Source organism: Chaetomium strumarium (genome assembly GCF_033439665.1).
Source record: "Chaetomium strumarium strain CBS 333.67 chromosome Unknown B0T15scaffold_1, whole genome shotgun sequence".
In the NCBI taxonomy this organism is placed as follows: Eukaryota; Fungi; Ascomycota; class Sordariomycetes; order Sordariales; family Chaetomiaceae; genus Chaetomium; species Chaetomium strumarium.
The window spans coordinates 346,099-368,731 of NW_026944429.1; the positions used below are offsets into that span (position 1 = coordinate 346,099).

General features: G+C 53.3%; 7 protein-coding genes and 1 non-coding gene across 8 annotated transcripts; 2 read left to right on the forward strand and 6 right to left on the reverse strand.

Moving 5' to 3' along the window:
* Positions 1-360: 360 nt before the first annotated feature.
* Positions 361-1,776, reverse strand: B0T15DRAFT_2653 (putative SAM-dependent methyltransferase). Its single transcript, XM_062863397.1, has one exon. The coding sequence runs from the start codon at positions 1,328-1,330 to the stop codon at positions 614-616; it is 717 nt and encodes a 238-aa protein (XP_062725199.1). The 5' UTR covers positions 1,331-1,776; the 3' UTR covers positions 361-613.
* Positions 1,777-4,456: 2,680 nt separating this feature from the next.
* On the reverse strand, positions 4,457-5,430 carry B0T15DRAFT_2665 (endo-beta1,4-xylanase A). Its single transcript, XM_062863411.1, has 2 exons — positions 4,970-5,430; positions 4,457-4,906 (listed from the first exon to the last, which is right to left on the reverse strand). The coding sequence occupies exons 1-2, from the start codon at positions 5,209-5,211 to the stop codon at positions 4,489-4,491; spliced, it is 660 nt and encodes a 219-aa protein (XP_062725200.1). The 5' UTR covers positions 5,212-5,430; the 3' UTR covers positions 4,457-4,488.
* A 2,753-nt stretch (positions 5,431-8,183) lies between these two features.
* Positions 8,184-8,262, reverse strand: B0T15DRAFT_t36. Its single transcript has one exon. It is a non-coding gene; the product is annotated as a tRNA-Thr (tRNA).
* A 788-nt stretch (positions 8,263-9,050) lies between these two features.
* On the reverse strand, positions 9,051-12,705 carry B0T15DRAFT_481132 (putative oligopeptide transporter; the record flags this gene model as incomplete). Its single annotated transcript, XM_062866008.1, has 13 exons — positions 9,051-9,421; positions 9,493-9,614; positions 9,674-9,722; positions 9,796-9,887; positions 10,037-10,226; positions 10,280-10,379; positions 10,446-10,485; positions 10,549-10,695; positions 10,749-10,859; positions 10,945-11,069; positions 11,184-11,239; positions 11,302-11,501; positions 12,680-12,705. 13 exons carry the CDS (start codon positions 12,703-12,705, stop codon positions 9,051-9,053), a joined length of 1,629 nt encoding a protein of 542 aa, XP_062725201.1.
* A 1,371-nt stretch (positions 12,706-14,076) lies between these two features.
* On the forward strand, positions 14,077-16,079 carry B0T15DRAFT_515460 (2OG-Fe(II) oxygenase family oxidoreductase). The gene is made up of 3 exons (XM_062868193.1): positions 14,077-14,727; positions 14,788-14,863; positions 14,934-16,079. Exons 1-3 carry the CDS (start codon positions 14,435-14,437, stop codon positions 15,630-15,632), a joined length of 1,068 nt encoding a protein of 355 aa, XP_062725202.1. The 5' UTR covers positions 14,077-14,434; the 3' UTR covers positions 15,633-16,079.
* Positions 16,080-16,154: 75 nt separating this feature from the next.
* Positions 16,155-17,648, reverse strand: B0T15DRAFT_424088 (beta-lactamase-like protein). Its single transcript, XM_062865604.1, has one exon. It carries the CDS (start codon positions 17,368-17,370, stop codon positions 16,171-16,173), a length of 1,200 nt encoding a protein of 399 aa, XP_062725203.1. The 5' UTR covers positions 17,371-17,648; the 3' UTR covers positions 16,155-16,170.
* Positions 17,546-19,973, reverse strand: B0T15DRAFT_3094 (fungal-specific transcription factor). The gene has a single exon (XM_062863905.1). The coding sequence runs from the start codon at positions 19,852-19,854 to the stop codon at positions 17,722-17,724; it is 2,133 nt and encodes a 710-aa protein (XP_062725204.1). The 5' UTR covers positions 19,855-19,973; the 3' UTR covers positions 17,546-17,721.
* A 134-nt stretch (positions 19,974-20,107) lies between these two features.
* Positions 20,108-22,367, forward strand: B0T15DRAFT_515465 (major facilitator superfamily domain-containing protein). The gene is made up of 4 exons (XM_062868194.1): positions 20,108-20,652; positions 20,737-20,843; positions 20,901-21,075; positions 21,139-22,367. The coding sequence occupies exons 1-4, from the start codon at positions 20,418-20,420 to the stop codon at positions 21,963-21,965; spliced, it is 1,344 nt and encodes a 447-aa protein (XP_062725205.1). The 5' UTR covers positions 20,108-20,417; the 3' UTR covers positions 21,966-22,367.
* The last annotated feature ends 266 nt before the right edge of the window (positions 22,368-22,633 follow it).

Here is a 22,633-nt window from a genome sequence, read left to right on the forward strand (position 1 = left end):
GGTCACCGATGAACAGCTACGTAGTCTGTTTGGCTTTGAACAACTAAGTACTCTGTCTGGCTTTTGAACAACCGTTCATGAATTCACGGTAGATGGGGTTCAGTTCTTCTTATGTCCGTGGCTCCCCAAACACAGTCAGGAACATCTACATCTGCTCCCGTCGATGAGCCTCTCGGTGATATGGCTGAGCATAGTCTGGGACGTAGATATCTACAAACCGAGATAATAAACTACGACTCCGTAACGTGTAACAATATGAGCATTACGAAGATTTCCAGCCCGTCAAGGGTATCGCAGGGAGGCGATGATGCCAGGGATCAATGTTGCAGTATGCAGTGTGCAAATTAGAGCAAAGGTTGTCTGGTATGTAGAAGACGAAGATCATGACATGCCCAGGTAAACCACAGAAATGGCTTATATGTGGGAGACGGTTTGAAAGGGAAATGAACCAAAAGGCCATAACGGTCGCCGTCTTCGGTAATGAAACATGCCCGAAATGGGAAGTCTATTGTCTTTTGTGGTATGATTGCGCCTAATCCTCCGGTCGTCTAGATTCTAGATCCGATCCTCTACAGATGGCTTTCCACTCGTAATGTTGACCGGCGAACAGTTGTTACCGACCCAGCACCAGATACACGAAGCTCAACACACCGCGATAGACGGTGAGATATTCCTGCTCGCGAGCATTTTGCTGCTGCCGAATTTCCATCGCCTGCGGACTGTCATGATTCGACAGCAACCACTCCCGAAGTCCGGCTCGATGTCGAGACTCGAAGTCGTCCCACTCGCGCTGGTCGGCCGTGCTCAGATGCAGCACCTCCCAGCCCGTCTCCCGGCATAGAGCGGCGAGGTCAGCGAGCATGGGCACTTCGTCGCCGAACACGGCACGCGCAGCATCGGTGGGCGGCCGTTCCCAACACATGTCGCCGACTAGCACCCTGCCGCGTGGAACAATTTCGGACAGCCTCTCGAGCATGGCCTTGCTCCCGCCGAGCGAATGCGACGACCCGATGCATATGGCGCGGCTTCGCGTCTCCCGCCACTCTCCTGCCGGCTGCTCGATAAACGAGACTTTCAACCCCCGCTGCTCGGCCGCCCTCCTTGCCCGCTGTAGCACGGCGACATCGATGTCTACGCCGGTGACCGGCCCATCCATATCGGTGCGTGAGATGGCGCGAAGTAGCAGCTCCCCCCAGCCACAGCCCAGATCGACGAGACTCGTGATGGAAGATAATTGCAGGCATTCCAGCAGCTGGTCGGCGTGGCTTTCGGAGAGCGGAGCGTTCCACCTCAAACGGGCATATCGTGCTTCGGCGAGACTCTCGTCCATGCTGGGCTAAATGTACCCGGCAAGCTTGGGTGGTGGTGGTGACGGATAGATTCTCATCGAGTATTTGATGGAATGAATGTCAATGGGGTGGTTTGTGGAGTGGCCCAGCGTATGGGATGCTGCGAGAAGAGAGAGCTACCAAGGGAGTAAAAATAAACCTCAGTTCTTATTTCTAACCGAACCTTCGTCTTCCCGTTGTATGAGTCACCGCATCGGCTAGCCTGCTCCGAGTTGGCGAGCACCATGCAACGTGGGCCATGTCCTAGGTTTTTCCAGTGCCGCAATTTGTCAGGTTGTATGCCAAGTAGATAGCTTTCCTAGACTCAGATGCCGTACGACTAACTCCCCCGATTGATGAACAACTCTGCTACTACCTTCATTCGTTGATCAATCTTGGTGAGGTCGTCAGTTCGATTCTGGCTGTGGGCAAGCAATTAATCTTTCATACATTTTCAATGAGTAGATCATCTTTTTGCAGGGAAATGCTCGATGCATAGGCGAGAAAGTGTTGGATCGGGCACGGTTATGGTATGGTCGAGAACCATTGGCAAGTGCCCCACATCTGGTAGCCCAACTTCGTTACAACGTTATTTTTTACTATAAGGAGTAAATACTTCATTTCTTGCTCGTTTCCTCCTGCAACTAAAGCTAAATATTCTCTTACAATGCAGTTAGCTTCCTAGGTACCAGAGCCTTGCACTTGCCCGGCGACGACTGTTCTCGTGAGAACATAGCATAGCAACGGTCAGTTTTCAGGTGGAAACGTACCGCTACAGCATTCTAAGCCCTACTAGGTTTCGATTTCTGCATGTCGTACAGTCAGGGTTCAAAAGTCTCCATACACTCCACTTAATCAAACGCGACTTTCCACGCGTCGCGACAACCCTCTCCTCTTGCAACTCCAACAACTCAACGCCATGAAGCTCAATTTAGCTGATTTCGGAGCCAAATTGACGGAAAATCGCGGCCGTAACGGGGAATTATCACCAGTGGCTCGTGCAGCTATATGCTCTGCTGTGGCTTGTGGCAAAAGTTACCGGGCTGTAGCAGACGCGTTTGGTGTCTCTGTCAGCGCTGTATAAGAATGCCTTCGACGTTGGGAAACTCAACAACCTTTGATTTGAAGCCTCGAAAGGGCCGTCCTCAGAAGCTCTTACGATTAGAGAAGCGGTATATCCTATCTCTTTTAAAGAGAAACTAGGATCTTGCTAAAAAGGCTCTAGTAGTAGCTACGGGGTCTAAAGTCTCCTACTCGACGATCCGTCGATGCCTCTGCGCTTATAACCTATGTAAATGGAAAGTAAAGAAAAGAATACCTCTCTTAGAAGAAGATGCCCAAAAGAGGTACGACTGGGTATATATATAGCTTAAAGATATTAAGGAGTTGTTAAGAGTTCGAACCCTGAATTTGATATATTGTTTTCCTTAGCTAATCTAATCTTGATGTTCTTTTCTGATAAGTGTTCGTATTAAAATAATACTTTAAATCCAATTGCTTAGGTATTCTATTTCCCTTCCGAGAAGTTTGACAAGCGGTTTGTCAACTTGAAGAACTATATCAAAGCGAATATTACAATTATAGTCTAGGGAACGGTATAGAGGGGTGGTCGGAGTAAGCTGATCGTTATAGAGAGAGATAAGGACGCCCCTTGTAGAGGATATTGTGATGAAACCACAGGCAGTCCTGCCTCTGAAAGGGTTCGCCGGTCGAAGGTATCTGCTGGTCGGACTATAGGTCTCAGTGAAGCCAAAGGGTTCACAACAGTGCTATTCGCAATGTCTGTACAGTAAGGTAGGGTTACTCTACTGTTTGTATTGCTCACTGGAGAACTCCCAGAGTCCTCTAGAACGAGTGACTATATACTAGCTATCTCCTTGAGTGCTTAGTGCTTCGATTTGGATAAGCACCTGGGTGCTTATCGTAATATGCCCCTGATCACTCTGATCACTTATATCCTGTAGAGTGCTTAGCGACATTGGCACCTTAGCATCTTTGCCTGTCTCTGACTGGTCCGCCTGATTGTCCCAAATGATTGGCTTGGGACGCCCCCGCGTCCCTACATACGGCTGTCTGCCCTGCAGCCTGCCGTTGGTTAATTCGTGATAGATATATAGCCAAGTCCTATTAAAAGGCTCTCCGAGAAGGTCTCCTACCTTATTACGACGGTATAAGGTATTTCCAGCAAGACAATGCCAAGATTTATATTTATAAAGCTACCCAAAGTTGGCTTGCTAAGCATAGAATCGAGTGGATGGATTGGCCTCCGTATAGCCCGGATTTAAACCCCATCGAGCATGTTTGGGCAGCTCTGAAAAGGAACCTTCAGAGAATGTTCCCTGATCTCTGGGAACTCAAAAGGAATGAGCTCAATATTGAAGACTTTAAGGAGAAGTTGCGTGCGGCGTGGTGGGCTATTGACCAGGCCCTTATTGACAGGCTGATCGACTCTGCGCCTCGCCGGCTTGCCGTGTCAAAAGGGCTCGGGGTTGGTATACAAAATATTGAAGCTTGGGAACTTGGCTATTATCTAAATATAATAATTTTTGCCTACGTTCAATGGTTGTTGAGATATCCTCTGTTAAAGGTAGGAGTAGAAAATGTAAGTGGCTGGATTTAGTGGGGTGTATGGAAACTTTTGACCCCTCACTGTACCTACATTGCAAGGAAGGCATCTGCCAGTCGCTCTCATCTACTAATGTCTCTCATCAGCTGGAGAGCATGCACACGATTCGGCAGCAGGCATATCCCACGGCAAATCATGATATTGGCCCCGAGGCCTCGACTGTACCTTATTGGTTCAGGTAACGGCAGCTTCAAGCGCACCATCTCTTAATTAGTCCTGGACTCTCCTCCTTACGACATGGAAGTGTCATTACAACTTGAAAACATCAGTACCAGCCGGTCACGGAAAGGAGGGTCGCATTTTTGTATGTATGTACTGCCGTCGTACCGACGTTCGATACGAAAATCAGCTGACAGAAGGGCTAAGCCCCAAGAGAATATGTACAAGTACAAATATTGGAAGACCTCGAAAGGGAAAGTAAGTAGGGCCAAATGGCCATCATTTGTGGTGTTGTGTGGCACAACGCCTTGAATACATCCGCCGTGACGAAACCCGTGCAGAGTCCCCCCACTCGCAGATTCCGGCAGCCTTTTTTTACGACACGGTGATGGACGAAGAACCGCTGCTCTGGTAGCCCTCGGTGGCGACGATCTGGTAGTCGTGGGAGCCGAGCTGCAGGCCGGCCTTGGCCCAGGCGTTGAAGTGGGCGCCGACGTTGACGGAGCCCGAGGTGCGCTTGTTCTGGCGGACGGACCAGAACTGGTCGAAGGTGGCGGTGCCGATGATGGACGGCTGGTTCACGCGGCGCGTCTTGGCCACCGTGTAGGTGCTGCCGTCCTGCTGGATCGTGCCGAACTTGCTGGCCTGCGACGACGGGTCGTAGTTGCCGAACGACTCGACGATGTAGTACTCGACCAGCGGGTTCTTGGTCCACCCGTAGATGGCCAGGTAGCCGTTGCCCTGCGGGTTGAAGCTGCCCGAGTAGTTGATGGTGCGGGCCGCGCCGGGGTTCCTGGACCATGTTGTTTAGTTTCTATGTGTATGGCTTTGCCGTTCCCTCCTCGGCACTACATACCAGCCCTTGCCGCCAACAAAGTTGCCGCAGTTCTGCCACTGCACGCTGTAGGAGCCGCCCGCGCCGTTCTGGTAGTTGACGTTGCCGCCGCCGTCGGTCCAGAACGAGTAGAAGTAGCCGTTGTGCGTGCCGGTGCCGCTCGGGGTGCCCGCGCGTGCGACGAGCTCGTTCATCTCAGTAACGTTGAACGGGAACGCCAGGGCACCGGCGGCGCCGAGGAGGAGAGCCTTGAGGGAGACCATGTTTGTTGCTTGCGGGTTGACTGGAGACTATGATACTGCGAAGCTGCGGTTACTGCGGTACTGTGATGCTAGAGGTGGCGAGGAAGACGGATACCAGATTCGAGAGAAGATGTCCCAATATATACTGGTGTTATACACCCAAACCCTTGCGCTCGCCCAACAACCCCCCCGGTCCTTCAACCACCTTGTTCCCGGCTTCAGGGAGACAGTCCCCGTGGAACCTCTCCCCATGGAAGCGCCGAGAATACTGTACTCGCGCCGGTGGCTATGCGCGATTGTCACCGTTGCCCACCATTCCTGTGGTAGTCGGCTATTCACGCGTCTACCAACCGGAGCGGGTGACGAGCCTCAAGGCAGGGGCCCGCTTAGGCTGGTCCGGGGTAGCGCACTCTCTATCGCCTGGCGCGAATGAAGGAGCCTCACAAGGAGGAAAGCATATTTAGCCTGAATCGACGACGTTAAAGTGATCTACGGGGTGTCCCGCAACACATCTCGGTCTTGGCCCGGCGCCATGTTGCATGCGTCGCCGGTCGCTGGTTCCGAGATTCCCATTTCTAGCATGTGGTAATGTCTGGGTGTCGGCCCACTTCAACAACAAGTCTGGCCCTTCGCTGGGGTTCTGATACATCGCTAGCAGCCTGTGTAGCACCGACATGGTGCATCCCCACACTTCGCCTCCGTTGTTTCCTGTAATGCCGCCTTGACTATATTACATAACTCATTGGCGCCCCAATCCCGGCTCGTATCCCTTCAAAAGCCTATCTACCTGGGAAAGAGCCAAGCCTCTTGGCAAACTATGCAAGCTTCGACCGGGCAAGCTGCCGGTATTCAAGTGCCGAATCCAGATCCGCAAGTTGACGGTAGCGGCTGTGTGCAAACCCCACCCAAGTGTCCGCTCATCATCCTGATCTCATGATCCTCGTCTTACGGTCGAGGCGTCGAGATCATCACGGATGTGAAGAGAGCTTTCCTGGAAACTTCAGATCCTTGGACTCGTGTAGATCCAAGGCCCCGGTGCCTGGTAACAAATTGTGTAACTATTGTTGAGTTGTTAGAGCTAGACCGCTGATGAACGAGCAATTACGCATGAGGAATATGTTGCGAAACATCCCTGTGGGGTTGATTCACTTACAGTTCACGATTGGGCTGCCGTTTCAGGTTTCTCGACGTGCAGCAGGGACAACAACGTTAAACTGCCCCATTCATCCAGTTTAGCCGGAATCAGACAGCTGTAACCTCATCGGAGGACAATGAGAAATGAGCGTGATATGATATGTCAACGGTGTGTTGAGTGGTGGCAGACGACTCGCCGGTTAGCGTTGTCATCTGCGGGAAAATCGGGTTGGTCGTGCCGTTGTGGTGTACTACCTAACTCGATATCGGTGTCGTCACTGCGTTCGCGTCTCTCTTGCTCCGAATTGCTTCGAGCGACCGGGCGACCCCCCGACGCTTCGAGAGACTTTGGCAACCGCCTGATCTGTCAACTGAGAGTGGCGCAGTATGTGTTTCAGTTTGGCGCGGTTTGACATAAAACAAGCTGACAATTCCACAAACGTGCAAGTTGCTGACTGCTCTGAAGCTCATGGTCCATGAATTGATGAAGGTCGGCAACAGAATTGCAGCAGACCCGAGGACAGATCTCGATGTCCTGTCACGGGCCCATCGAGACGAGCTGCCCAATGACGCAACCGAGGCACTCATGTTGCCCACTTGAGTGGCCCCATTCCAGCAGGCTGGGACGACCTCTCGTAGATGACTTGCTCTTGACCAGCTCTTGACCAAATACGTGTATGACGCTGTGGGCCAATTCGGCCCATACCGCGAACTCGAGACTGAGTGGCTGTTTCGCTTTTTGTTTTCCTTCTTCTCTTGTTTTGCCCCTTTTTAACCTTATTCTCCTTTCCTCTTGTTTCCCCGCTTTCTTCTCTTCTTTTGGCGAGTTCTAGAATCCACAACCAGTAAGTGAACAGACGGTCGGACTGAGGTCCCTCATGCGAGCAATGTTATTCGGACGTGTCTCATTCAGATATCAACGCATGCTGCACCGGCAAACACCATCCCTGCGTGGCGTTCTCATGTGGGCGATTCAGAGCGCAACAGACAGGAGGTCGAATTGAGCCAAGGAATGGAACGCATGGGCGCAAGGTCGGATATATAACAATGGAGTAAGAGTGGTAAGGAAGATGGGACGTTTGAGGGATTTGGGAGCAACGGCAAGATGTAGCACGGCGATCGTGGCGGTCGACCTTTCCGTACGATCAGGTGCAGTCGTGTGCTTCCACTTACCCCAACCTACCTAGGTAGGTAGCTTCCTCACCAATCGACACATAATTCACTATCAGTCGAGCATTGCCTATCCGAGCAATATGAGATGAGGCTCTGTTTCACCTATTATGCCGCTCACATCGACACCTTGCCTTGGAGGTGTTTTGGTTGATGGAACTTCAGTCACAATTGGTTAGCGGCAGCCATTGGCCGGCGACGACGGTTATGACCAACAACACTGGCGGCAAGGCTTCATGCAGGGAGTGTCATCTCAGGTACTCATTCTGAGTTTTAAGACAGGAAGGTACTTAGGAACGTAGTTGTGGACCTCTGGTACTAAGTTCTCGGGCTATCTATTGAAAAGGCGACTAGGCTTCCAGATAGCAACGCGCGCGGGCTGTTGATCGATAATAAATGATTCGCCCGTATAGCTCAGTGGTAGAGAGCCTAAGACGGTAGAGCTATACATATAGGTATCTCTTTCGCTGATTATATACTATCTGTCTAAGATACTTATAAGAACCGAGAAAGTATAAGCTACGAAGTGGAGAGCAGCTGATTAGGGAAGTACGTAGGGGGTTAGCAATAGACTCAACTTCATTTATTACCAAATCCTTCCTTGCCTGCCTCTCTATCACATAATAGCAAAAACATACATACTTCGCCTATTTAGGATAGGATCAGAAGTGATCTCCGAAGAAAAAGAATGCCCCCAGGCGGGATCGAACCGCCGACCTTTCCGTTGACGAGTACGAGCGGAACGCTCTACCACTGAGCTATACGGGCTGGTAGCCAATTTGTTAGAAAAGCAGTCTCCACCTGACCTCTCTATTCGGAATACCGAGTCCCTCCCTCGTTTTTGTTTGTATTGCTACCACCGATATATAAGGTATCTACCAAGACATCTCCAAAGTCAACTTGTCTACTCTTCTGTGTGTATACCTATCTTATGTCTCGCTTTAATAATTGAGCAGCTTCGGAAGACATCAATAGTAGACGACGCATAGATATTAGCAAGTTGGGCAAATCTACTTGCTTATCAACTCGGTCCTCAAGGTGAGTTAAAAGGTACACTCTGAGTCTCTGACCAGCTAAATCGGCTCGGGTGATTCAAGCCTGGCCTACCTCTGCGAGCTATAACTCGGCACCAAGACCTTGCCTAATGCAGTGAAAAGGGCAGTTCCAAGCCCTCTTTGCCCGTAGATAACCAAAACCCCCATACCGAAGTTGTTTCAGTCATTGAGGAGTCTTCACCATCCTAATTGATCCCATAATTCTAAATGTAGGCGGTGGGATTGCTGGCCGTCTCGTATTTTCATTAACTCGAAGTAAGCATCGTCGGTAGTTGGTAGGGGGAAGTGTCAAGCTCATCCTGACCGGCGCTCAGAATCTAGAACCGACGGAAGTAGTGGCACACGTTCATAACGCCGTAGATGTTCTCATTCTCCTGCCTCGTGGCCATGCGTTACTTGGGCATATACCCTCTGGCTTGCCTCTTAGCACTCTGTCCAGTCTAGCTCACACCCATCATCTCCCAAGCCAAAAACATGATAGCAGCGACTGTGGGCCGCCCTTTACGCCTGAGTAGTGTCATCATCGTCCGTTCCTCTCTCTACGCTGTTCATCTTTTCCTCTTCCTTGTTATATTTAGAGAACAGCACATAGAAGGCAATGGCTGCTATGAACATTATCCCACTGAGACTAGCGAACTGAACCATGACTCGCGGCTTTTCCGAGGTTGGCGAAATGGCCAGCCCCAGGAGCGAGCCGACGGCGCATAACAGGAGGTTAATCGAGGCAACCAGACTCTTCATGGACCGAGGAGCTTTTGTGTAGGCGTATTCCATGCTGCTGACAAAGGCTAGGATTTCGGACACCGCGGTCAAGACATAGATCGGGAATATGGAGAAGAAGTTTATGGACTCGGATGGCGAGGAATACACAACTTGGCTGTCGTTCAGTAATCGCAAAAAAGCCGCCAGAGTCTGGAATGTTCCGGGGAGCCATTGCACTTACGAGACTGAAGCCCAGCTGCAAGTGCTATTGCACCTGACATGGCAAGGAAACCAAACGAGATCCTCGTAATCGGTAGGAACTGGATGTTCATACGGCGCAGTGCCGGGTACAGGAAACGATCGCTGGATGGAAACTGATTAGTATGCACATTGCGGGAATCGAGCGATAAAAAGTTACTGACAAGATAGGGATAAGAATCAGAATACTCAGAGGATTGACACTTCCCGCCACTGAGAAACCAAATCAGTCTCTGATGCAGTTAAGTAAGGTAATTAGATCGGATATGAAAACGAGATCTCTCACAGAGGTCGTTGGGAAGGCCGAAAGTTTTCATCTCAGCAGCCAAACTAATCACATTGCCGATTGAAGTTCCATGGCTAAGCCAAAACAAAGGACTGCAAATCGTAAGCGTAAACCACTTCGCTTCACACACACATCCACCGGACTTCAGTGATACTTACAACGGCGAACTGAATCAGCCAGCAGTTAGCAACTTGTTTGCCACAGGCGAAGTTAAGATAATATGAGAGGACAGAGGACCTACAGGACTCGACAAGCAGTCAAGGCCACCTTGATTTCGTCCACAAAGTGATCATCCCAGGATACGTTGGACGTTCCGCTTTGTTCCATCATATTTGAAGGCTTGGCCATGTCCATGTTTCTATTGTTTCTGAAACCGATCCAGAGAGCCTGAACCGCCTTGGGCACTATGGAGCCCTCGGCCGGACGTGTGACTGCAGCCTTCGGTAAGCTGGAAGACGGGTGAATATGTATGGCGCTCTCTCACCATATTTGTGACGGCCCAGAACCAGCACAATGACAGCCACGGCGTAGATGCATAAAGGGATCAAGAATGTGCCCCAAAAGCCGACTCTAAGCTCCAGCCACTAAGGAGGCAAGACTCATGTCAGCAAATCATACTCCATGCCGATGATGACTGGATCAGAACTCACAGTTGCGATCAACCCTGAGCAAGCGCCAATATTCATGATCCTAGAATCCACCATCAGCTTTGGCTGTCTTACTCGCCTCGTGCGCAAGAGAGACGGCACGGACCAATAGTAGCGACTGAATATCGTCTGAATCGTGATATCCGGGTCTATTATCACGCGGCGGCCATCAGAGTCGACGCTCACTCGGGCCTTCTTGTTCACGTATTGCTCCGCCACAAGAGGCCCGACATTGCTCTTGATTCCCCCCGCGCTGCACCATATCAACATTAACATCGGCAATTTGGAAGCAGTGAGATGACTTACCCCAATCCAATAATGAACAGCGCGACGATCAGTCCCGGGAATCCGGCGCCCTTCTCTAAGCAGAGGGGTATGGAGGTGATGAATAAAATTAACACGCCGACAGTGGCAGTGCTTGAAGGCAATTAGTAAAAAGCCCCGGGGAAATGTGAGCCTGGACAGGGACTCTTGGACAGTCGAAGGAGCAATGGTCACCCACGTCGTTCCAATCAAAATCGTCTTGAGGCGACCCAACCAGCTGTCTGCAATGATTGCGCCAAAGATTGGTGTCAGGTAACACCAGCACGTAAAAAAGTATCCTATCGCCGTGGCCGTCGCTTGGCCCTAGCACAAAGAAGACGGCATCAGCTCAACAATCTTGCATGACCACTCCGGATGATGGCCGATGGATTGAGGAGAAAACGGAAAGCGTAAGGTAAGGTAGCCTGCCGTGCGTACCTTCCCCAGGGCCCCAGGGTGGTCTGTGTCATGAAACGGGTTCTGAATGTAGTTTTCTGACCGGAAGGTTAGCATCTCTATGGCAATATAATCATGAATAAATAAAGAGCGGACTTACGCATTGGGCCTGTCAAGGACCGATACGTGAATCGCTCAGCCACCTCGGCCACCACGATGAAGAATATGGCGTATGGGATCTTATCACAAACACGTGGTAAGGTTTCCAACTCTTCCGCAGTGGGCGGTTCATCCACCAGCTGAACGGGGTCAATTTCCACAGGGGTTGGTGCCACATGGTCAGGCTGCTTTTCGGGATCCCTTGATGAGGTTTGTTAGGTTGATGCAGAAAGAGGCCCAGAGGAGCATTCTCTTACGATATAGGTTTCGAGGAGCTCGCCATGGTGTGGAAATCGGTCCAGTTTAGATCTGAGTGACGGGAATAGGTGTTGACCAGCTAAGTTTGCTTGGTTAAACGCCGACAAACCGGCAAGCAATTGAAATGTTGTACCTGCTTAGAGAAGTAGGTTTGTAGCCAAATGCTCGGAGGAGTAGCGCGAGACGAATGCCTGGGGTTTGACCAGAGTCAACTGGCTTTGGAGACCACGCCGGCGACGTAAAAATCTTTGCAATGAGGATGGAAGGGAGAAGCCGAGGGAAAGGGCCGTCGGTCACAAGGGTAGTTGGTAGCAAGGACGTTGGCTGAAAGAATTCATGGTTGGCTGCACGGCTATGACGGTGAGTGCAAACAAAGCTGATTCACTGGCACCCACTCGACAACACACAGCTCCCAGTAGGGCCCGGACCCCGGTGTCGGAACTGCAGGGTCCCCGGACCTTCCAAGTTCGGTCGACCATATCCCGCATAACGGCAGGGCCCCCACAAGCTGTCGTGTCGAACCTGCCGTCACATACCCCGCCTTCCGTTTGGTGTGTTGAGGTTCCAACAGGTTGTGATGTGGAATCATGGAGACTTTTCACTTCATGGAATTCGATTTGCCAGCAACCCCTCGTCAGCGGAAGCGGCTCTGAGTGGCTACCGTGCGGCCCATGCCTATCATCATTCGCGGCACTGACACATGTCACCATTGCACCAACCCTTGTCATACAGGCTTCAGATGGTCGAAGAGTCCAATCCCACGGACATGTCTCAGACTCAACCTTGCCGCCGAGTTCCACCTCCCCGAGATTCCGCCCCGAACCTCATGTTTCGTCCCCGCCCAGTGGGACAGGAGTGAGTTTCTTGTCCAGGGAGCTCGGGCGAGCCACAAACGCTCTACGAAATGACATGCCCAAAACGTCTCAGAGAGACTTATCCAACCAAGGGACGTGGCTCGAACACGTAATCGTGCGACCTACCTCAACCCTTCCAACTCCGCTGAATTACGGAGTGTATCCCGCATGATGGTAGGCGCTCCACTGGCTGTCAGCCGCTGTGTTGCTAGATCTGCGGTCACAAGGACTCGACATTGTATCAAACAGCTCAGTTCTATCACCCACTGCTTCTTGGACGGACCAGTCAGCATTGCACTGCGTTGAAGCGGTCAGCATTGCATTCAAGCGGTCAGCATTGCATTGAAGTGGTCAGCACTACATTAAATCGGTCAGCATTGCAATGAACTGCTCAGTTCTATCAGCAGTCTCTCGCCGACTACCCGCTCGACTACTATGGGCGCCAGGCCATTAACCAACAATCTACCTACGTCCGGCCGCTCATTTTGTCTTTGACATCGTAGGAAGAGGTAACCGAGACTGGCACTACCCGAAACTACTCGCTCGGGAAGCAAGGAGTCGACTAGCAAAGCCATCCCGAAGTTCGAGAATATATGCCAGTTTATCAAAGAGCACGTCGCGTCATATGCATTATACTATAAGCATTCTCTCTGACGATCCGATAACTTGGTCCATATTACGTAAAGTGTCTAGACGTCGTCCTATTGCATTTCGACGGAATAGGAAGGTTGACGAGGACCAGGAGAATCGGAGATGCTCGATCAATGGTCGATGGAACCTAGATATGCAAGTGCCGTCGCGGGAGTCAGATCCGGCTCGCCGCGATGTAACCGGCGGAGTAAGGCCAACATCTCCTATCCCAGAAGGGATATTGAGGCGGAGGAGGGCGAGGAGCCGTGACCCAACTGCCTCTTGGACGTACCGGTCAGCATTGCATCGGACCGCTCAGTTCCATCACCAGCTGTTTCTCAGACGTAGCATTGTATGGAACCGGTCAGCATTACATTGAACTCCGCTGTTTCATCACCAACTTCCCCGCGGAGGTAATATTCGAACCCCAGAGGCATGCGCATTCAGTGAGGATGTTCATTGGTCCCCGGCGCTGGTTGCTGACCTACATGTATGTATGTAAGATCTGGAATTCCTGGCGAGGTTGTACAATAGGTACATACGTTAGATCTCCCCGAGCCTCCGCGCCTCGGCGCACGCAACCCCAATTCCGCGCAATTTCCGTCCCGTCTGCAGGGCACCTGTGCAGCCAATAACGCCATCCTAGTGTACTACTATGTGATGGGGCGGCAGTAATCCGTACGCTATTAGTAGGTGGCGGGGGTTTATGTAAGCTCCCAAGTACCGGCGCTCCCTACTCCCAACAAGGCAAGGCATACAAAGTGCAAGGCAAGGTTGCTATGTTGTATTACATCTACCATGGATGATTGTTGTGGTTTGTCTTGCCGACTGCAACATGAGATGCCATCCGCTGCAGAACCGTGCTGCCGTAGGGGCCAGAACCTCTCCCCTCCTACCTGGTACCGGCAGGGACGCGTCAGTCTTCAGACAGCAGCTCGGTGCGCACGCAGTGGCTAAGCGATAGAGAAGGCTATGCTTGTATACCTATATGCGAGGCCCGTGTTACAGTCACGGAAACAACGGTTAAATGGAACGGTCTGCATCTACTAGCACCCCTAGAGAAGGTTTCAAACCACCATGTCGGGCTGGGGCGAGAGTGATTGGTTACTTTGTTGCGTCGTACAGCTCTCCCCCGACCCCACATCGTCGTCAAGATGTCAGCCGCGAGAGCGCGGAGGCTTATACTGTGATCGAGTGTGTGTACGTGGGACAGTTATGGTCGAATTGCTACGATGGAGTCGATTACTGAGCCGCCGATCGTGTTGCTTGGGGGTATAAGTAGTACCTGGAAACCTTCCTATTCTACAGAGGAAAAGATTCCAAGATATCAGACTCATCGGCTTTGAACCATCATCAAATTCTTCTCCCCCTTTGAAATTCTATTCACCAAAAATGGCCCAGGCTACTTCTACCCCAGAGGCTTCAGTCAAGGAGGCTCGCGTTGCAAACATCGCAGTGGTCAGCTACGAGAAGCTGCTCGCAAAAGATCCTGCGGAAGTCGCGAAGCTCTACGAAGCGTGTGCCCACTGGGGTTTCTTCTACCTCGACCTCGATGGCGACCAGACAAAAGAGTATCTCGACAATGTCGGTGCTCTCTTTGGCGCCGCCAAGGAGTACTTTGCAAAGCCCCTGGAGGAGAAGCTGAAGGACACCAGAAAGGAGATTCCTGTTTACAACATCTGTGGGTAAGAAATAGCTGAGTCCCACACGTATATACCAGGGTGTCACGTCTAATTGGCCACCAGATATAAGCCTATGGGCAGTCTCGGGTTGGACGAAGGCAACATGAAGCAGAAGAGAAACGGCTCCGAGAACCTACGGGTAAGCGTGTCATTTCTTTTGTAAGTCTTGGAATGACACCACGCTGATGACGGTATGGCCACGTCTGTAGGTCCCACTGGATCTATTCTACAACCCGACTGCCCAGCCCAGCCTCCGTTTCCCAGAGGGGATGAAGCAGCACGAGAAGGAGTTCACAAGCCACATCAAACAATCACGGGAAATGGCCATCCGGATCCTGGAGAATCTCTCGGACCACCTGGGTCTGCAGGGTGAACAAAGATTCGAGGCGTACCACAAGGCCGACGAGATATCCACCTCGTCGGCCGTGTTGCAACACTACCCCCGGACGAAGCTCCCGGAGGGGACCAGCGCCGGACACTTCACCCACACCGACACGGGCAGCATCACGGTGCTCTTCAACACCGAGTGGGGCCTGCAGGTGTTCTCGCCGGAGACGGAGGAGTGGGAGTACGTGCCGCCGCGCGACAAGTGCGCCATTATCAACGTCGGCGACTCGCTCAAGTTCATCTCCAACTTCCGGCTCAAGTCGAGCCTGCACCGCGTCGTGCCGGCGAGCTCCCACTGGGTGTCCGAGTCCCGGTACGCCACCATCTTCTTCCTGCGCGCCAGCAACACCGTCCGCTTCACCGACACCGAGGGCGTCAATTGGACCGGCGGCGAGTGGCTGAATGCCAAGTTCCAGAACTATCGCCGCGCCCATAGCGAGCAGGAGAAGAATGCCATCTCCACCGGGAAGGTGGGCTTTGCTGGGCTGTGGGATGGAACCAAGGACGCCATCGTTGCGTAGGGCTGTTGTTTTCACAGTCAGCTTCGAGATTCCGACTTCAACGTCAGAACAGGAAGTCTTTCTGGAAGAAAAGCATGGTGCTGGTGGAACTGAGCTTTCCAAGTATTGCTATATTCCCTATTTTAGTTCGTTGAATCAAGCCTTATGGCTATTTTGTTGTCTCTTACGGGATCGTGTTGGCAGTTCCGCGCTACCAGGTACCAAAAAGCAAATCAGTATTGAACTTACAGCCTATTTCTGCCGTTCTGGTGCTTGACAGCACGACGCACTCAGTTTCGTTAGCAAGGGGTATCACAAGGAACCGCTCCCTTCGCGGAAGGCTTAACTTGCTTTTAACCCGGACGAACCTCCCAGGGCTACATCTGCGCCTGGAGTTTGTTTGCTTCGCCTTTCCATATCCTCCCTTGTCCTTGTCATGGAGGGCAAACCGCTCCGCATCCTCCCCCCCCCCCCCCCCCCCCCCCCCCCCCCTTCCCGAACCCAAAAAAAAAAAAAAAAAAAAAAAAAAAAAAAAAAAAAAAAAAAAAAAAACTCCCTACTACTTATTAACAGGCTCCCATTCCCTCGTCTCACCCATCACCACATCCCTCCCCACAGCCTTCGCAAAATCCCTCAAAAACCGCCAGCGCAGCAGCCTCACCCACCCCCTTTCCCGAAACGCATTCATCGTACCGTGCGGAAACATATCCGACTCACCCAAGACTTCCAAAAGCGACTCGTCATGCGCCCCCGCCACGAGGATATTCTCGTGCGCATCCAGCTCCTGCACCTTCTCCTGCGTCCGAAGCAGCTCATCCACATCCGCATGGATCGGCGGCTGAAGCGCCGGCTGATAAATCGGCCCGCACGCCGGGCGGTTCCGGCCCGCGAGGAGTGGCTCGAACAGAGAGCCCGGGCATGATACTGCTGAGGACGAGGTAAAGGGGTCCGGGGTGATGGTGCCCGGCAGGGGCAGGTACGGGCTCGGGCGGATGAAGGCTACGTGGTGGAAGGCGTCGCCGCCGAGGAAGACGAAGGAGGACGGGCCGCCGACGCGGGCGAGCGCGCTGAGGTGTCCGAAGGTGTGGCCCGGGCTGTCGAGGAGGTAGAAGGAACCGTCGCCGAAGTAGTCCAGCGCCGGGAAGCGGCCGATGGTGAGCCGCTTGTACTTGTACTTCTTGTTGTTGTTGTTGTTGTTGTTGTTGTTGTTACCGGAAAAGTCGAGCTCGATGAGCTCGCGATTGGCAAAGTCGCTTTCGAGCAGCGGCGACTGCGGGTTGGCCGGATACCCCGGAAGCATCTTCTCTTTGAATCCTGGGCTGACGATGAGGGGGATGTCGGAGGCAAAACGGTTGGGATCGCCGATGTGGTCAAAGTGCCAATGGCTGAGCACGATGGCTTCGATGCTGTCCGCGTCGATCCCGGCATCGTCGAGGATGTCACGCACGTCTCTCTCCACGTGTATCGTCATGCTCGATGCCTTTATCTGGGCTAGCAGCGCGGGGCTGAGATTGGCCCAGTCTTTGCGGACGCCCAGATCGAACAGGACCGAGCGATGCAGCGTGGGATGCTGGATGAGAAAGGCGAACACGGGACACGCCATCCAGTTGTGGCCCTCGATTGGCGAGTCAATGGTTAGGGCGGTTGGGATCCCTCGCAGGGAGGAGGTGGTGTTGATGATGGAGACATCAACTGTATGAGGGGAAGTCGGAATGCCTAAACTAGGAGCAGGCATGCTGTGTCTTACGCTTTCAGACATCGTCCCGTGGTTTTGGAGGGAGTGCACTACCCGAATGTGGGCTTGAGGAAGAATATTTCCCTAGCGGAGAGCATTTCAATTATCAGAGAGGGGTACAAAACTTTATATGCATATGTAGCTTACGTATTCCATGTAAAGGGAAGGTCAGCATTCCGAACACGAACCAACATGTACTGGGGTTCGCAAGCGGTGGTAGTATCGAACGTCCGGTGGATAAAAAACAGAGACCGAAAGTGAAGCAGCATTAGAGGGCTATCTTGCAACAATTACATTATTGATATCCTCTTAACGTTCCACTCAAGGCGTCAACATGGTCAGAATCGCAGAAGATATTCTCGGACAGCATCGGCCTCAATTAAACCATGACATGCCTGGGAAGTCCTGGCCATCCAGCTGGAACGCCGGGACAAAGGCGCTCCAGTCTGGTACCTGATTGAGGTCGCCAGCCCATTCGTTGTCCTCACGTAAACTTCCCCACGACGCGTCACTCGCTTCATCAGCAAGTTGCGCTTGAACTTGCATTACACAAGGGTTAGCGTTATGCTGCCTGGTACCGCCAGCTCCATGACCACCACCACCACCCCCTCCCTCGCGTCCAGCTGTCTTAGTGTTGGCTCGCGCATCCCGCACCGCCTCAGCCTTCCGCCGCAACGCAGCCAGTATAACCCCTTTTTGCCCGAGACCACCTCCCATCTCTCTATTCACAGTGAACCACCTATCCAGCGTCACCCATGCCCGTTCGACATTGGGCCCCTGGGGCTGTACGCAGAGATGCCAGAGTAGGTACATGACGAGATGATACTCCGGGTTCGTCCGCCACAGCCACGAGTATGGCCTCAGCATCTCGTCGCTCCACATCTGCAACGCCAGGTCCAGCACGTCGAGCGACTCGACCAGGTCCTCGTCCGTCGGCAACAACATCGTGTCGCCGCCCGACTCGCTACCATCGTCATTATGCTTGCGATACCGGAGCGCCAGCCACTGCTGTCGGGACACGAGATCGGCGTTGCGCATCGCCAGGCGCGAGGTCAACAGCGCCAGGCGGTGGCGAGGGATGACGGGGTTGCAGCCGGCGAGGAGCTCGTCGACGCGCTGTCTCGTCTCCTGGATAATCTGTACGCGGTCAGACTCGTCCGGCGGAGAGGCGGGTGTTGCGGCGGCAGCGATGTGCCCAAGCCGACGCACGGCACGGGTGATTTCGAAGCTGGCGAGCGGGAGCGTCATGGCGGTGAAGACGCCGGACCGCGCGGGCGGGAGGGCGAGCATGTCTGGGCGGAGGTCTGTGTCGTCAACGGGGAGCGGCAAGCGGGCGTCGGAACGCCGGGAGCAGAACCCCTGGAGGCCGAAGTCCTCGGCTGCGCGGCCGTCGCGGCTGATGATGTGCCACCAGACGCGGCGGCGGAGTTCGGCCTGGAACGGGGACAGGCCGAGGCGCTCGCCGTCGCGGTGGAGGCCCAGTGCCTGGGCGATGCGGAGGGCCAGGCCGTTGAGGATCCAGATGCCTTTGCCGCGGCTGTGGAGCTGGAGCGCCGACAGGTAGAGCGTCAACGCGCAGAGCATCGGAAACGTGGGCTTGTCCAGCACCTCTGCCTCGGCCAAGGCCTGTTCAAATCCGGCCTTGCATCGGAATTGGACTGTGAAAGGGTCATCCTGCTGCAACAGCGCCTGGGCTTCGGTGCGATCGAGGACGGCCATGGTGGCAAAGAAGACGGCATAGCACGTGGCCAGCTCCTCCGGCTGAGCGCTGGCCGGATTCTCGATGGTGCCACATATCCTGGCCTCCTCGGTGGGGACGTGCAAGACCTTTATGCCGGAGCATGCGTCGATCCTCTCGACGTACGTATTCCAGAGCTTCAGCGCCGTCTGTTTGCGCGGGAAGAAGCTGGAGCATGGCTGCGAGGACGACGCGGCAGGGAGTATTCCCATCGGATTGTAAATGGAGAAACGGGAGAGCAGTTCATGCTCACTGGCTGGTGGCTCGGTCAAGACGGATTGGATATCCTTTTGCTGCTCAATCATCCTAGAGTGGAGCGGCTCATTGAAGTATTCGCTATGGGAGCCTTTTTGGACCAGAATCTCGTTTCCAAAGTAGTGCTCAGCCTCCCCAGGTGTCGCTGCTGTCGTCGGACGCCGAGCGGGGGAGTGAGGAGGGTTCGAGTCTGGCGAAGCGGCCCCAGCGGCAGGCGTCCTGGAAGCAGAAGGGGAAGATGGTACTACCGGGAGGCGCTTTTCCAAAGTGTAGAGACGGTTCGCTACCCAGGCCATGGTCGTCTTCCTGGGGCGCTGGATCCGCTGCCCAACTGGCGGATAGGTGCATATCTTGCTGCCACGGGCACAGCGAGCACAAGGCTGCCCCTTGTCGCAGCGGACCTTGCGCCGGTGGCAGTTGTAACAGGATCGAACATGAAGTGTGACGCGGTCCAATGGTGGGAACCGCTCGGTGGCCTCGGCCACCGCGACCGCGTCAGGCCGGTCAGCAACCATAGTAACAATTTTTTTCCGGCCCCTCGTGGTTGACGTCTCTGATTTTTGAAAATGACTCGGAAAGAACAGAGAAACTGCGAAACGTTGAAGGGTTCCCGTCTCAGTCGCAGGAAGGAACGAGGCGGCGCGGTCTTTCAAAAGAGCCGAAGCCGAGCTTTCGGCGACAAGCAGCCAATGATGGCTAACGTCGCTGGTAAACTCCCACAGCGGCGCCGAGGGCCGCGTATTCCCATTGGCCTATCCGCCCCGCCCTTTTGCAACCGACGACAAATGTGGAAATACTTCGTAAGGAGCCAAACGACACCTTAAATTGGTGCCAAAACCACACGATGTTTGGTGAGACGGCTCGGCATGCCGCAGCATGCTCCTATAAGTTTGAAAAATGTTGATAACTGCAACATTCCTCCCATCCCGAGCCATGTTGGACATGGACAGCTTGGTTCCCCATCCTCCTCAGCGCCTTGCAGCCTCTGAGCGTCCTTCGGATCACTTGGCTTTGGTTTTCAAACAAGAAGGGAGATCCACTAGAGAATAACCTAAGAGCACTTGTTCGCCCTTCTGCCATGCCGTTAGTCAGCGGCGATGCGAAACCGAAACTCGAGCCCGACTCGAACCCGGTAGACGACTCGGATGGGACAAGCCGTGCTCGGCTGTCCGACGAGGACCTAGAGTCAGCGTCAGAGCAAAGGACACCGAACGCAAATGGAGCTGGTCAAGCCCCTGATGGCGGAGCGGCTGCCTGGTTGGTGGTTCTGGGGGCATGGTGTGCTCTGTTTTGTACCGCTGGATGGGTCAACAGTATGGCTCCTCTGACACTCAACTTTGAAACCACTGCCGCATGGTTCTGCCAAGGCATTTACTTACAATAACGGCTGTTGTCAGGCATTGGGGTCTTCCAAGAGCATTATCAGACCGAAATGTTCAGCGACTATGATCCAAGCACCATTGCGTGGATACCTTCACTGCAGGTATTTTTCCTGTACGGCGCGGTACGCAGAATCCCTCCCCTTTCCACGCTACGCTCTAAGTCTGAAGCGTCCCCATAGGGCCCAGTAGTTGGTGCATTGTACGACAAGTTTGGTCAGAGGTGGTTGGTCCCCCTTGGAAGCGTTTTACATATCTTAGGCCTCATGATGGCGAGCCTCGGCACCCAATATTACCACATCCTTCTTGCCCAGGGCTTTTGTTCGGCCATTGGCGCCTCCATGATCTTTCAGCCAGGTACGTAACGTGATCCGGCGCCCCTGCTCAGTCCTTGCCCGCTGGATGCTCACAGAGTTCCAGCCTTGAATTGCGTTCATGGCTGGTTCAGCACAAAACGAAGCACTGCCTTCGGCGTTGTCATGACCGGGGCCAGTATTGGTGGCATCGTCTTGCCTGTCATGCTCACCCGTCTCATCCGCGACCTCGGATTCTCCTGGTCCATGCGCATCTCTGCCTTTTCCATGCTTGCGCTCCTGACAATTGCCAACCTCACACTCCGGAGCTATACTTCACCAGCGGCTCGATCGAACCCACTTAGGTCCGCATACCTGAAACCGTTTACCGAAACTGAGTTTGTTCTGGTGGCCTTTGGTTTTCTCTGCTTGACGTATGGTATCTTCGTGCCCATCGACTACTTGCCCGCCTCAGCCATCCACGCCGGCATGGCTCGCGGCCTGTCCCAAGACCTGGTGCCCATTTTCAACGCCGGATCTCTGGCGGGACGTCTTGCGGGAGGGTACATCGGAGACAAAGTCGGATGCTTCAACGCCTTCACTGGAACCTGCTTTCTCACCGGTGTCTGGATCTTGGCCCTCTGGATCCCGGCCGCGAGCGACGCGGCCATTGTCACGTTCGCAATCCTCTTTGGCTGCTTCTCGGGCGGATACGCGTCGCTTCTCTCGCCTGTCTTGGCGCAGATCTCTCCCATGCACGAGATAGGGTTCAGGACGGGCATTGTTCTTTTCATGGCGTCCATCGGCGGGCTGACGACCAACCCTATCAGTGGATCCATCTTGAACGGGGAAGACAGCGGGTGGCTCGGTGTCAAACTCTTTGCCGGCGTCTTCGCCATGCTTGGTACTTTCATGTTCTGCGTTGCCGCGGCGAAAGTACGCCGGCCTGGATGAAAAGCCGGATGCACTCGAACTTGAACTGAAATGTCGTTAGATATAAGTAACAGGTAACATGCTAGGGTGGCCTTTAAAGTTTAGATCGCGCTGAGGCGTAGCTATGTGAAACGGCCTTTAGGTATGTACCTTCAGCAGGGCTACCTTACTATAGCAGTGAATCCTCAACAACACATCATGTATCATTTTCTCTTTATTGCCTGGCTATCACCCATAGCCTACGTGACCCTACGTCGCTGAGCGGAACCTCTGTTGCATTCTCTGTTGCAGACCTACTTAAGGTAGGTTATTGGGCCCTCTTGTATGACATCGCGCGAGCGCTTATTAGCAGCTCACTTTATAGTTTATAAGCCGCACCCTGATACACGGTATACCCGTGTTGCCTCCGGTCATGTCCCCGAGTTCGCCGGATTCATTAACCGAATATCCCGAAGCTTGGCCAACTTGAGTTATATGTGAAAATCACCGTTCGAATATCACGAAACCCTCATAACGTTAACTCCGCGAGTCACCACTGCGGCATTACCGGTCGGGCAGCCGAAATCCGATCCGAATGCCGCCTTCGAACCGATTCCGAACTCCAAGGTCGCACTCCAAAATTACCACACTCCAAAAAGGATGTATGCAGTGTATAATGATATTTAAGGCCATATCCCGCATTGTCTGCC

What these genes read in the sequence shown, in the direction of transcription:
- B0T15DRAFT_2653 (XM_062863397.1), bottom strand. Translation starts at nt 1,330, where the DNA reads ATGGACGAGAGTCTCGCCGAAGCACGATATGCCCGTTTGAGGTGGAAC.
- B0T15DRAFT_2665 (XM_062863411.1), bottom strand. Translation starts at nt 5,211, where the DNA reads ATGGTCTCCCTCAAGGCTCTCCTCCTCGGCGCCGCCGGTGCCCTGGCG. An exon ending in TTTGTTGGCGGCAAGGGCTG is followed by an intron (nt 4,907 to 4,969) that starts GTATGTAGTGCC and finishes AACATGGTCCAG; the next exon opens with GAACCCCGGCGCGGCCCGCA.
- B0T15DRAFT_515460 (XM_062868193.1), top strand. Translation starts at nt 14,435, where the DNA reads ATGGCCCAGGCTACTTCTACCCCAGAGGCTTCAGTCAAGGAGGCTCGC. An exon ending in CCTGTTTACAACATCTGTGG is followed by an intron (nt 14,728 to 14,787) that starts GTAAGAAATAGC and finishes ATTGGCCACCAG; the next exon opens with ATATAAGCCTATGGGCAGTC. An exon ending in ACGGCTCCGAGAACCTACGG is followed by an intron (nt 14,864 to 14,933) that starts GTAAGCGTGTCA and finishes CCACGTCTGTAG; the next exon opens with GTCCCACTGGATCTATTCTA.
- B0T15DRAFT_424088 (XM_062865604.1), bottom strand. Translation starts at nt 17,370, where the DNA reads ATGTCTGAAAGCGTAAGACACAGCATGCCTGCTCCTAGTTTAGGCATT.
- B0T15DRAFT_3094 (XM_062863905.1), bottom strand. Translation starts at nt 19,854, where the DNA reads ATGGTTGCTGACCGGCCTGACGCGGTCGCGGTGGCCGAGGCCACCGAG.
- B0T15DRAFT_515465 (XM_062868194.1), top strand. Translation starts at nt 20,418, where the DNA reads ATGCCGTTAGTCAGCGGCGATGCGAAACCGAAACTCGAGCCCGACTCG. An exon ending in TACCGCTGGATGGGTCAACA is followed by an intron (nt 20,653 to 20,736) that starts GTATGGCTCCTC and finishes GGCTGTTGTCAG; the next exon opens with GCATTGGGGTCTTCCAAGAG. An exon ending in CTCCATGATCTTTCAGCCAG is followed by an intron (nt 21,076 to 21,138) that starts GTACGTAACGTG and finishes ACAGAGTTCCAG; the next exon opens with CCTTGAATTGCGTTCATGGC.